This window comes from Melanerpes formicivorus, unplaced genomic scaffold (genome assembly GCF_026170545.1).
Source record: "Melanerpes formicivorus ecotype bairdi unplaced genomic scaffold, bMelFor1.0.p_v2 SCAF_19, whole genome shotgun sequence".
NCBI classification, from domain to species: Eukaryota; Metazoa; Chordata; class Aves; order Piciformes; family Picidae; genus Melanerpes; species Melanerpes formicivorus.
The window spans coordinates 10721614-10735535 of NW_027142371.1; the positions used below are offsets into that span (position 1 = coordinate 10721614).

At 43.9% G+C, this 13922-nt stretch overlaps 1 protein-coding gene across 1 annotated transcript in view; it reads right to left on the reverse strand.

Annotated features, from left to right (window-relative positions):
- Positions 1-8210: 8210 nt before the first annotated feature.
- Positions 8211-13922, reverse strand: part of TAF4 (TATA-box binding protein associated factor 4) — a 40190-nt gene continuing 34478 nt past the window's right edge. Inside the window, exon 16 of the mRNA XM_068150050.1 lies at positions 8211-9978. Coding sequence (XP_068006151.1) covers positions 9811-9978 — 168 coding nt within the window. The 3' untranslated portion in view covers positions 8211-9810. The remainder of the gene's footprint in view (positions 9979-13922) is intronic.

Below are 13922 nucleotides of genomic sequence, written 5' to 3' on the forward strand. Positions count from 1 at the left end.
TGCCCACAGCTGGGGGCAAAGCTGCAAACCTTTTCCCTCTCCAATGACTTAGAGCCCAGAAGCATTTCCTTCTTGCAGAACATGAGCAGTCTCATCCTTCAAAGACAGGATCGCTTTAGACCCTTGCCCATGTGGGTGCCTACTGCGGCAGCTGTCCTCAGTGATGGGGAAGACCCTGCCCACAGCTCCTGCCTGTCCTCCTTCTCCTACTGCCTTTGGTCTCTCCAGCCTCATGCCCATGAGACCAACCTGGTTCTGCTTGGCATGGAGTGACCCTGAAGCCACACTCCAGGTTCACAGTCTTTGGTGCTGACCCAGGCCAAAGGGTCCTCCCAGCATCAGTGTGAAGAAACACAGCAAAAGCAGAGTATAGGCTGAAGGCAAAACACCATCACTTGTCTTTCCCCAGTGGAAAGAGCTGGTTGGGGCATTGTAACCTGTTGAATTCTTATGGAAACATAAGCTCTTTTGTCATCATCTTCATGAGATGAATCTCTGCAGCTTCATGGGACAGGACACATGGACTCAGCTTAGAGCAGGCATCAGCATCAGCCAGTTTACTGGAGGTGACTGCCTGCCCACAAGCCCAGGAAAGGGCCACTTGGAGACGGTAGGATGGGGAGCTGATGAGAGATTCAGACAAGATAGCACATCCCTGGCATCCTGAGCAAATTGGGTTCCCCTACTCCCCAAATAAACCTCTCTGCCAGTCCAAACAAAACACTGTGTGTTTTTCCTATTAGCAGATGCAGTCAACTAACATGTTTGCATTAGAGTTGTGAATGGTGTCACATCCCCTAACTGTCTTGAAGTAATACCTGATGATATTCTCCCCCTCAGTAAACATATTGATTAGATTACAAATAAGATTACCACTGAACACGGCCGTTTGTGGAGCACAAGGCAGCACCTCTGCTTCCTCCTGTCAAGGAGGTTCGAGTTCATTTGCTACAGAAGCTCTTGATTATTGCAATTTAATGTGACTCTGCTTTTCCTCCCCTCCGGGAACACTGCACAATCAGTGGCTGCATTTTGGGGTGATTATAACACACCTTGGGGGTGTTCAGGAGGCAAAGAATTAAAGAGCAAAGGACTTAACAACCTAGAAAAGGCAGTGATTCTCTGACAGGGCACTGCCCGTGGGGTGGCTTGACCTGGAATCGATGAGGCAAGCAGGGCTGGGACAACACAGTGCTGCAGTTGGGGCCAAGCCAGCCCTCGAGTTGTGGGATGACATTAAAGGCTGGGTTTGGAAGCAGCTTGGAGGTCTGCAGTAACCAGGGAGACAGGAGAAGGGGCAGGCTTGACTCTCCACTTGCTGCTGGTAGTGTGGATGGATAGGATAGAAGGAGGGTCCCCACAGTCCAGCCCTGAGCACACCTTTCCCCATTATTGGCATCTCATAATGATGGATGAGGGGGGAAAAAAATCCCACAGCTGCTCAGCTCAGGGCAGATTAACTGAGATTTAGGGTCAAGAGCCAGAGGGAGCCTGGCCAAAACCCATGCAGCAGGGAAACTCTCACCAACCCCCTCCTCCCCACACACAAGTTGCAAAGGCACAAAGCAGCAGTGAAGCTAATCCTGACAAGAACCAGGACAGACCCTGCTCCCATCCCATGCTCTCACCCCTGCCAGCCCTCCCAGAGCACATTCCTCAGATATTTAGGATTTCCTACCTCCAGCAGCCTCAGCTCCTGGCTCAGCTTACCTCGACCGTCTTCAAACACATCTTGTATCAAAGTTTGTAAGCTTGTAGGAATCACAGCACTTGAAAGAAGAGGGGGAAATTAAGAGGCAGTGGTTAAACCGTTGGTTCAGCGTGTACTGTGCTTTTTGACATTGCTTTTCTTACATCTTGCCACCACAGAAGTTGCCTTTGAACACGTGTCCTGTTTGTAAACGCTTCTAATCGGCAGCTCACTTTCTTCTGCATCTCAACTAATTCCCCCAGCTTGTACCTGCCGTTGCACTTGTAACTCCCAGACATCTGCTACTGCAACTGCCCTCCAAAAAAAAAAGACTGAAATAGAGAAATAAATAGTCCAGGGCACCTGTTCTGATCAAAGTCTCCTGGAGCACACAGGGCTGTCTTCTTTTCTTGTTTTTTCATAAATTGGAAGCTTGGGTTATTTTTTTCCTACCACATCAACTGAGCTGCATCCCCCTTCCTCCCCTTCCTATTTTCTATTATTTAGTACTGAAATTAATAATTTATCTTTTGCATTAAGCAGAAAAGCATCCCCCACACGCACTCCCTAGCCTGCGATTTCAACAGGACCGTTTCACTGAGGAGGGATGGAGAAGGGATGGAGGACTTGGTTGCAGCGTAGCTGGGCTCAGAGCACCATCTGCTGCTTGCCGGGTGAGCCAGTCGCCCGTGCACGGCTCCCAGCCTTTCCCAGAGCCCTATTCATGAAATCACAGCAATTACAGAGCATTTCCCAGCCCAGGGTTTCTGCGTGCCCCCTCAGTAGAAATGCAGCTGGGACAGGAATGGGATGCAGTGTTCATCCTCTGATGGGTGAAAGCACAGGGCAATAACAACCAGCTGCCTCCACCACTCTCCTCTCTTATCTTACTTTAATCATTACTTCTTCTCTTTCAACCACAGGGCACCAAACCCTCGGCACTGACCTCTTTCCTCCCTCCCACCCGACTCCACACTGACCCAAGGCTTCTGCCATTAAAGTCATGCTGAGTGTTGAACTACTTTGTCAACACTTTGATATTCTTATGTCTCAGATTCTCACACACACTCCCCCCACCCCTTTCCCAAATCCAGCCACAAAGTACAACAGAAATGCTCACTGGATAGGGGTGGGGGAAAAGAATGGCTTTCCTTGACGTTACTGTTAGTATCTGTGTCCTGGGAGTGAGCATCCCAACTGCACACCTTTCATGTGCAGGATGAAGTATCCAAGAGGCTCCTTGCTACAGAATTACAAAATGATCCCCTCTTACACCTCTAAGCAGCTTTGGGTGACACCTTGCACTCCCCAGCTCTGCAAAATCAGCTTCAGGCAGGAGCAGAGATGCAGGAGAGCTGCTGGGTCTCAGAGCTGGCCCCACTGCAGGGAGAATGGAACCTCCCTGCAGAGACTTATGTACACAAGTGTATTTATATGTAAGTATAGAGAGAATCTATATACAAACATATATTAAGTGTATGTATATATGTGTGTAAATAAATAAAGCAAGCTGGGAGCAGGAGCAGCCACAAGTCTGGCTGCAGGTGGTGGCTTGGTGCAGCTCAAGCCACAAGGAGCCCAGGATCACACAACATCTCCTGACGTTCCTCCACATTGATAAAGCAACTTCATGAACTCCCAGAACAATCTGTTCAAGCCTAGAAAACCTCCAAGAGAGCAGTTCACTTCTCAGAGATGTGATGCTGGCACTGGGGGCTGAGCCCTTTCCTTCTCTCCTCCACAGCTGCCCACCCAGGCCAGCCCCACTCGCCCATCACACCCAACCCTTCCCCACACTCCCTGCCTGCTTTTGTTGCCAAGGAAACAAGAGGATGCTCACACAGACCTGCTTTATGTTGTGGAGGTATTTAAGTTTCAATGTCTTTATTTTTTCTAATTTACAGGCAGCCTCAGGCACATTTCCATGGGGTGAAGCTGCTCAGAGCTTCCAAGCTCACTTGTCCCACTGTGCTGCCTCACACCTCAACTGTCTCACCTGCAGATGGGTTACAAGGCTGGGGAAGAGGAAAAGGTCTTGTCTCCTCCTCCCCAGGCACCAGCTCCTGCTCTCACCCCTACCCACAGGAGCTCTCAGGCATTTGCTGTAAACGTTTTGGGGAGTGTTTGCAGAGTTTGAGTCACAGCACAACTGCCCTTGCAGGGACAGGAGGGACAAAGCTCCACTGGGAGGAGAGCACAAGTGGCTTAGGGCTGTGCTCTGAAGAGAGACCCTGAAATATCTGTATTAAGAATAAGCATACATACACAAAACATCCTGCCCCCCACTCAAGGAAGAAAAGCTACTAAATGAAGGCAAAACCCCACACTATCCAATAACACACCTCTGCTGGGCACCACTATGACAAGAGTGAGAACATCTCACTTATTTATTGTTTGGGTGGGTGTTAGGGGTTTTTTAGGTACCTCTTATTTCTCAAAGGGAAATGATCAGTCCCACACCAATCCACCTCCATGTGAAGGGCTTCACCCATAACTTACCCAGATTATTCTCTTGTCCCTCTCAGAGTGGAGTTAAGAGAGCCTGGCTGCTAAACAGTGACACACCTGAGACGACTTTATGATTTTCATTTTCTCTTAAAGAGGCTGTAGCTAAACACCACCGAGTTGGCCTCCTGGGAAATTAGATACATGGTTCTTCACAGCCCAATCTGCAATAATTGGGCAACACTCCAAGATGTTTGCTTGAAATTAGAGCACCAAATGCATCACAGTAAACTAGAAAGCGCTTGCACCTTTTTTTCCCCCCTTCTATTTGGCAACTTAGATTTGTTATTGAAAAGTACATAAGTGCTCAAGTGAAAGCAGAGAGTGCTTTTACAGGGCGGGAGAAGTGAGATTTGTTATGCATTTATTCAGTACTTCCAGAGAAGTGTGGTGCATATCACAGACCAAATGCTGCTCCCGGTGTTTGTACAAGCCGTTTAATCGACTTCAGAACTGGGAGACTCCCAGGAGGAAACCAAACAGGGTGCAACCCAGCTCCTTACAGAAAACAACAGTAAATAAGCTGAGCAGGAAAACAAAAGGAAAACATTTCACGTGGAAAGCAGCTCATGAGCTATTTCTGAAGTAGCAGAACAAAAGATTAGGGCAGTGGCTATGAAGCCTCATCCCAGCACCTCCAGAGCTCCTGGCTCCCACATCATCAGCAGCACAGAGCAGGGTTCTTTCAGGAGCCACAGGAATACATGGACTGAATTCCTAACAGCAAGCTTTAAAGAACTTGGAATTGTTTTGGTTGGAAAAGACCTTTAAGATCAAGTCCAATCATTCATTACCTAATTCCCATGTCTCGTACTAAAAAACTTATTCCCTTTCTCACACGTAATAACAACACCCAAAATAGAACCAGAGAATTATTTGGGTTGGAAAGGATCTCTAAAGGTCATCTAGACCAACAGCCCTGCAGTGAGCAAGGACATCCTCCACTAGGATCAGGTTGCTCAGAGCCTTGGAAAAAACCTGGAACACTTCACAAATTTGCATCTCATGCTTTTGCATGTGAAGGAGTCCTGGCTTGCCCCTCTGGCTTGCAAATCGTGCCCAGGGTGACAATGGGAGAATTGAGAAAGCAGGTTTTGGCCATGGCAGTTTTGCAGGGGCAGGAGAGATCCATGCTCTTAAAATGCAATTTGAAGCCCAGTCCCAAGTGGTAGCCTGCAGGATGTTCAAACTGGGAGGACTTGGACACATGCCTACAGAGGCAGCACATCTCAGCTGAGCGATAGGCAGGGCAGGCGTTGCTGTACTGCCCTCCCCACTTATCCCTTCAATGAACAAACACCTCCCCAGTGTGTCAGCCTGGCAGCTGCCACGAACAGGGTAGTGTCACTTGCTAAAACATCTCCCCAAACACCTAGAAGCAAGCCTTACCCCCTTCCAGAAGGCTAAAGAGGAGGATCACCACACCCAAGTCTTTTCCTCTCTGCACTTTATAGCACACTTTAGCACATTAGGTTGGCCTGCACTTGCCTAAAGCCCTGCTCTGTTAAAATTCTTGGTACAAACACTGGAAGTCTTCAAAGAAGGGACTCCTCCCAACTTGAACTGAAAGCATAAGGGTTTGGAAGCTTACCTCAACCCAGGGACACAGTCCAGGGGCTCATTACTGCTGACATTGTCATTACAACTGGGTACCCAAGCAAGCTGTGTCCTACCTGACTTACCCTCAAAAGTTCAGACTCTTCTCTGAGACAATTAAACTGCAAACTTAAGAGAAGAGTTACAATTATCATTGCAGTAGGCTTCCCTTGTCATCATTTGTAATTCAGACAGTCTCAAACACAGGGAAACTTCTTGAATCAGATGAAAATCTCCAATAAGGTCTTAATTACTGCAGATTTGATGGCATTTATCAGAGCACTCAGGCATGTGTCTCAGTACGTACTTCAATAGGCTGCCTGAAAACACACCTATTTAATTATACACTTGAAAAATTAAAACCAGGCTGAATTCAGGGTGCCTAACCAAATCCTCTCTCTTCTGATTGATTTTATTTTGCTAGAAAAAATGAACACTAGAGCTATGCACTACCCAATAAAAGGTGTTAAAAAAATACAGAGCCTTCAAGACTTCTGTAAAACAGGGTGGAGAGCCCACCTCTAGGTCACACAGACAAATGCTGGTAAACTTACAAGCAAGAGAGAAGCAACTTGTCCTTGATTGAACTGAAAGTGTGATTAAACAAAGGATGTAATAAAACATCACTGACTCATGCATGGAGAGAGCCATCCACCTGCGGCTATCTTCAATGCATGCACCTCCAGTTCTGAGGTCCTACAAAGAAGCTACACAACTTCTGAAGGAAGAGGATGAAGGAAAGGGGCAGAAAACTCCCTTCCACCTTAACCTTCCCTCTTTGGTGGAGCTGCACAAGCTCAGGGGGCAGAAGGAATCACAGTTTCTCCCTTTCCAGGCCACTAATGCACAAGAAAAAATGCTTCTGCACACCTGTATTGCTCTATCAGTGCCACCCCTCCTCAGCTGTGACTTTGCTCTGAAATGAAGAGCTTCTGGGCAGCTTCAAAAATAGTTACTTTATCATTGAAAAGCAAAACAAAGACAACACCACAGACCCAACCAACAAAACAAACAAGCAACAACAGATCTGCAGTGAGAACATCTCTCAGAAGTATGCCAACGACCACAGGAGGCAGTGTCCGCTGCAGGACTGAAGCGCCACTGTTACAGCCCAAAATTACATTAATTCAGACTACTGGAGGGAGATGGACACCACCAGCTTGTCAAACTAAGAACAGGAACTTCCTAAAGCTGAGAAAAATTACATGGAGCCAAGGGCTGACTGTGCTCTAAAATGTGCTATTTAAACAAAACCAAGGGCTATGGTCCTACAGAAGATCTTCCCCCCCTCCCAACTGTCTTGATTGACCTCTCCAGTGTATTTCTAAGCTACCACCTCTGCTGAAGAGGGAGTGCAGAGTACAACACACCACGTAATGACTTACATTTTTCAAACATGCCTTACCCCCAAGCAACACCTGGAGGTCAGGTTTTTCCCCAACTTACCTGCCACAGCTTTGCAGACACTGTGCTTGGTCACTGGATGGCCAGTGGTGATCAGTATTAACAACCAATACTCGTTACAATTAAAGGAAGGTTATGACAATGTTTTGACCAAAAGTCAAAGTTGTTTCTTTCCACTCAATAACACTACACAATCTGAAAGACAGTTTGGGGTTTGCAAACAATCAAAAGCTTCAAGTAAGCATCGCACATGTTGCCAGGTGAGTGTATGGAGCTAATCCAGGCATTCACAAACACCTCACGTGGACCAAGCCAGTGCCAGCTGCATGCCAGTTCAACAGGGGTGTGCTTGGAGCTGGAGCCTGTGGATAGATTTGTCTGTATGCAAGACATAATTACCCATTAAGGTGACTTTTGCTATTAAATAAATAGCAGGATTAGGGCTTCACTATTGTGGATTTATTTTATGTTACTCATGAGAGCAGGCATTAAAAAAACCCCACAACCCAAAAGCTAAACATTCAGAGCAGAGCATGAGAAATGCACCTTCTCAGCTTTTCACATTAATAAGAGTGTGTCCCTAATTATATTCTTTCATAGCTGGGCTCCAAGGTCTGTGGTTTAGGTCACACCTTCTCCTGAAAACCATGGCAGCTAATTGTGTCTGAAGAAGCAGGATGCCCTCGGGGAGAGGGTGTCGTATTAAACCTTCACCAGACAAAACCAAAATACTTTTAAGACCTCTTCAGAAACCTTCATTGCTTCAAAACAAACAAACTAAACCCGACTCTCCACTGATCTTACTCCAAGATCCCCAAGACAACAAAGAAATGTCAAGATTCATAAAGGTACACACTTCCAAAACAAAACAATGTAAAAACCCCAAAGTGCATCATCAGGAAGCAGCATCCCCTCAGGTAGACCAATCTTTTACTGCACCAAGAAAAGCAAACCCCAAGAGGAGAAAAGGTGAAAAGGTTTAGAGAGGACCAAAAAAAAAAAATACATTAGCAAATACAGATAAATTTGTTTTTAATAAAGGAGTTAATTTTCTTTCAATCCTATATAAAACAATAGCAATTAAAAACTTCATTTTTGAAAGTAAAATATTTACATATGAACAAGTAACTGTGCAAAATTTACATGGAGAGAGAGAGAGAGAGAAAAAAAAACCAAAACAAAAACACCAAAATAAATGGAAAAGACAGGATTTCCTAAGAGACAAAAATAAAAGGGGGTGTAACAGTTGTCAGGTGTCGATAAAAATACTGATCAGCATTCAGTTTACACGCAAGAGAGTTAAAGTTCTACCATGAGAGTTCACACAAAGAAAGCCAAAAGTATTTACAGTCATAAAAGTACTATCAATAGACAATTTAATACAATAACCTCTGAAAATATAAAGAACCAATTAGTATATTTTGTAATAAAAAAATAGGTACAAAGGAAGGACTTTGCTCTGGACGTCTTTAAAGTAGGCCCACAGCTTGCATACAGTCTTTTAGCAAAATAATTATAGTTTACATAGCCATTTTTTTTTTGTTTGTTTGTTTGTTTGTTTAATGTTATGTGCCAAAAAATTATGTACAATTACTGACAAAATACACCAACCATTTTCCAACACTTGATTCACACTGAGAAACAGTCTTGTGATGATTCCTCTCCACTTTTGACTTTTATTTAATCTAAGCTCTCACTTTAGCTAAAAAAAACACAGTGCAAGTAAAATATATTTATGCTGAAAAGGTTTCTCTCTTTGTTTTGTTTGTTTGTTTTTTTTTTTGTCTCCTTTTTGTCTGTGGTTTGTTTTTTTTTCCTCCTTTTTTCTTTTTTAAACTTTACAGCTTTACAAACTATAGCAAATAAAATGCATTTACTTCTTTTTTTTTTTTACAGATGCTGCTAAAACATTCAGAAGTAACCCTCCTTTATGGGAGTTCAGGGCCTCTAATAAGCAATAATGTGATTAAAATTGAGGTTATGTTTAAAAATTAACTGTATATCCCTCTAGGTTTTTGAATGTTTTTCAGGGGGATGGGGGGAGGGGAAGATAAATATCCTTAAAAAAAAAAAAACCAAAACAAACCCCAAAAATAAATCAGTTTGCTTTGCTAAACTGATTGCTTTAAAAAAAAACAAACACAAAACCAACCAACAAAATAAGCTAAATGAAATGAGGTCATCTGCTGTAGACATACGCCTATATGAATCGATTTAGTTGAGTAAAACTGAACTAAAAATGCACAATTAAAGGTGGAAACTGCTACAGGGCTGACAAAGGGTAGCTAGTTATTTGCTAAACGATTCCATCAGTCTTTATATATGGCTTGTTTGGCAAGAAGGCCACTCAATCAAGAGATGAGTTAAAATGTCATTGTCCTTTCAGAGCATCCACAGGCCTTGCAAGTGTCCTCACTGTTACAGAAATGTGTTTCCTCTCAGACTGCAGAGTTTATTTTAGAAACAGGAGTACAAAACTGTTCCGTGTAAAGAGGTGGTTGTTTCTCAAACAATATCCCGTTTGCTCGTTACAAAAAAAGGCGGAATCTGCAAAGGTTATAAAAAAAACGTCCTCAGGTGTCTCTCCGTCAAAAATACCCTTGATCTTCTCCATTTTACTTAAGGAATGCTTTGTATAGCAATAGTGAATGGCTTGTCTCTCGCTCGTTTTCTAAACAAAATATGAGGTCCCTGAGGTTCACCCGCGTTATCCTTTGTCGCTTAAACTGACTGGTGGTTCCGACTCCAGAGCTGCCCGGGACTGCTGCACTCGAGCCAGACCCCTGAAACAGAGAGGAGGAGAGAGATCAGAATGCGTCAGCAACCCTCCCCGAGGTTTTCCAAAGATCTGCAGAGAAAATATAGAATAAACCAGGTTGGAAGAGACCTTCAAGATCATCATGTCCAACCTGTCATCCAACACCACCGAATCAACTAACCCATGGCACCAAGCACCCTGTCAAGTCTCCTCCTGAACACCTCCAGTGATGGTGACTCCACCACCTCCCCAGGCAGCCCATTCCAATGGGCAATCACTCTCTCTGTGTAGAACTTCCTCCTAACCTCCAGCCTAAACCTCCCCTGGCACAGCCTGAGACTGTGTCCTCTTGTTCTGGTGCTGGTTGCCTGGGAGAAGAGACCAACCTCTGCCTGTCTACAACCTCCCTTCAGGTAGTTGTAGAGAGCAATAAGGTCACCCCTGAGTCTCCTCTTCTCCAGGCTAAGCAACCCCAGCTCCTTCAGTCTCTCCTCATAGGGCTTGTGTTCCAAGCCCCTCATCAACTTCGTTGCCCTTCTCTGGACACGCTCCAGCAAGTCAAAATCTTTCCTAAACTGAGGGGCCCAGAACTGGACACAGTACTCAAGTTATGGCCTAACCAGAACTGAGAGATCTGGGGCTGTTTAGTCTGGAAAGGAAAAGGCTTGAGAGGGGTTCCTATTAATGTTTATAAATATCTGAAGGCTGGGTGTCATAGTACCATAGTATCAGTTAGGGTTGGAAGGGACCACAAGGATCATCTAGTTCCAACCCCCCTGCCATGGGCAGAGATACCCCCACACTAGATCAGGCTGGCCAGAGCCAAGAAAAAGTGTCAAGAAAAAGGGACCAGTCTCTTCTCAGTGGTGTCCTGTGACAGGACAAGGGGCAGTGGATACAAACTGCAACACAAAGTTCCACCTCAACGTGCAGGAAAACTTCTTTACTGTAATGGTGACAGAGCCTTGGAGCAGACTGGCCAGAGAAGTTGGTGAGTCTCCTTCACTGAAGACATTCCAAACCCGCCTGGATGCATTCCTGTGTGACCTGTTCCAGGCGATCCTGCTCTGTCAAGGGGGTTGGACCGTATGACGTTTCGAGGTCCCTTCCAAAGCCTAACATTCTGTGACTGAAGCAGCAGCCTCCCTGCCGCTCCTTGCCTATGGCAGCAGTAAGGCCTCGTCACCAGTAGATGGCACGCAGAGACCGGCCGGCCGGATTCCACCGCAGACTGGGACGTCAGCAATCTTACCGGCAGCGTCTGTTGCTGACAACTTGCTCTTTGCGGGTTTGTGAATAGTGAAGGTGTTTCAAGGGAACTGGAATAGGTTATGTTTCTGTGGCTTTAGACATTAGGGGACGCTCAGGTTGGATATTAGGGAAGATGTCTTCACAGAAAGGGTTATCAAGCCCTGGAACAGGCTGCCCAGGGAGGTGCCAGTGGAGTCACCGTCCCTGGAGATACTTAAAAGATGTGTGGATGCAGTGCTGAGGGACATGGTTTAGTGGTAGTGTTTTAGTGGTAGTGTTTTAGTGGTAGTCATGGCATTGCAAGCTCTAGGTGAGCAGTTGGATGTGATGCCATCAAGTCTCTTCCAACATCAACCGTTCTACAATTGTATGGATTCTTTTTTCCTCCAATTTCATTTATAAGGATAAGTTCTTTTTTTTTTTTGTCTGCTTCATGAAACTTCAATATTTAGTGACACATGAAGGTCCAAATACACTTCACTTGTCAATAAATATTTATCTGCCTGAGAGCCTGGAGAACTTTAAAAGACAGTTTTAAATAAGAACACCTCAGACTTGAGAGAAGCCCTGATTTAGAATAGTGCAAAAGCCATGTGAATATCCTGCTGAGGTTCTCACCAACAGAGTCCTCTCTATGTGTGAAGGTAGTGTATTTCTGATCAGTGTACAACATTGATTAAGAAAGCAATGTAACTTGAGCTGAGAATTACCATCTGAGTTACACTGTATGCAGTGCAGGGGCTCTTGCTAACAATTAAGCCAGACTTCTATTTCTCAGACTAGTTAGCTGTTGAATCAGCAAACATCAAATCCTTGAAATCCTGTAGTTATTTTAAGGCACTGGCACAACTTAGGTGCTACATTTCCATCGTGCAGAAGAGCAATGGATGCTAATTAAATTCCCTCAAATACACACACGACTACTGACTGACAAGAGAATGGGTGGAAAGGGTTTTAATTTGGGGGCTTCAAAATCAGGCTCAAGCCTGATTTTACCATTTCTGCCATAGTACAAGAGTAAAATTTCAGGAGTCTTTTAAGACACTGAACTATGCTACTCCTAAGTTAAGAAGCATCTTAGTAAGTCAATAAAATCACATGGACAGAAAACTCTGAAAGTGACAGAAACCTGTTTGGTTGAATCTTGAAACAAAACAGTACAATTGCTACTCAGATATTATTTTCCCTGTAATTAAGATTCAGGATCCTTAGATATCAAAAGCTTACATTTACAAATCAGTGTCTAAGCAATGACAAACCCTATTTTCCACACTTGCAATATGCCTTAACTACAAACTGCACACAAATGGTGGCAAGTGGAGCTCAATTTAAAAATGTCAAGTGACAGAGCAGCAAAAAGCACAGCTGTGAGTCTATCAGATCAAAAGCAGCTGGTTCTTAATTAAACAGACAAAAAGATTAGATTTCAAGGGAACCTGTAGTTAATTGGTTAACCAGTAAGGGATTAATCTAGGATAACTAAATTAGCCAAATTTAGATGAAATACAAACAAGTGTTCACAGTAGATGGAAAATGCATTTCATAACCTAAGTGACATTAACAGAGCATTAATGGCGCACACTTGAGCACGCCTAAGTAAGCAATGCCAACAACAATGCTGCATGTGATGCTTCAGTGTATTCCTCAGAGAGGACTTCATTTATATGCACATCTATCTCTGTAGAAGTGCCCCATTCTGCTATTTTTACAGCTTTAAACCACATTTGTGTTTTTAGATAAGTTAACAAATTACTGTGTGAGTCTTACTATCAGTCACAAACATCTCAGTAAATGTTGACACTGAAATTTACCTTAAAAGACGCTCAAGAGGGTTGATTCTTAGAAATAAAAATAACATCAATTGGTATTCAGATTGTTCTCTAACATATCAGGGATGTGTAAATTGTTGCTTCTAGCAATTCAGTATAAAAGGTGAATTCTTTAGAAACAAAAGGCTTTTCTACAGCATAAATGCTTCAGCACTAAACATTTGGAATGCTCAGGAAGTTATGAACAGCGTTACTAAATTATTTCTCTCCTGTCACTTGCTATTAGACACAAAACTCTGCAGAGAAAAATCCTCATATTATGAAGAAAGCCCTTGACCTTGGAAATTAATAAGAGTTCCAAGGTTTTATTCCTTTTAAACAACAGAGAAACACTACATTGAATGTCTTCCATGCAGAAACAATTTTATACCATTTCATGTTTATTAACTTGTTCAGGAGCACACCAGATATTCTGCTGTTTCATCTGGCCTTTCAAAAATCTCTCTGCAGATTAAGTATCAGTATGGTCAGTGTCTAATTATTTTAATGTTAACTTAAACTCAGGTAGATTGAAAGACTATTCAAAGTATATGCAAGAACACCATGATCAGGTGGGAGTGGTCAAGCTGATCTGCTTTAGTGACACTAAAAATAAGACAAATCAACAGCTGAAGAAAGAAATTGTGCAAGTTCCTTATCCTGCTCTAACAAGGACATCCCTGTAACCTGAAGCTCCTGCTGTCAAATTTAGCAGTGATTCAACTCTATCATTGCACCCACCCATATCATTTGAACAGACCGGCTACAACCACAACAATTCCTTCCCAAAACTATAGAGGACAAAAAAGAGCAGAGACCTGAGAGAACACAATGGGTTTTACAACATTTCCTCCTGCCCCAAGAATTAGGGAACAACAATCCAAGTTTTATTTCCCATGGCACTGCACAG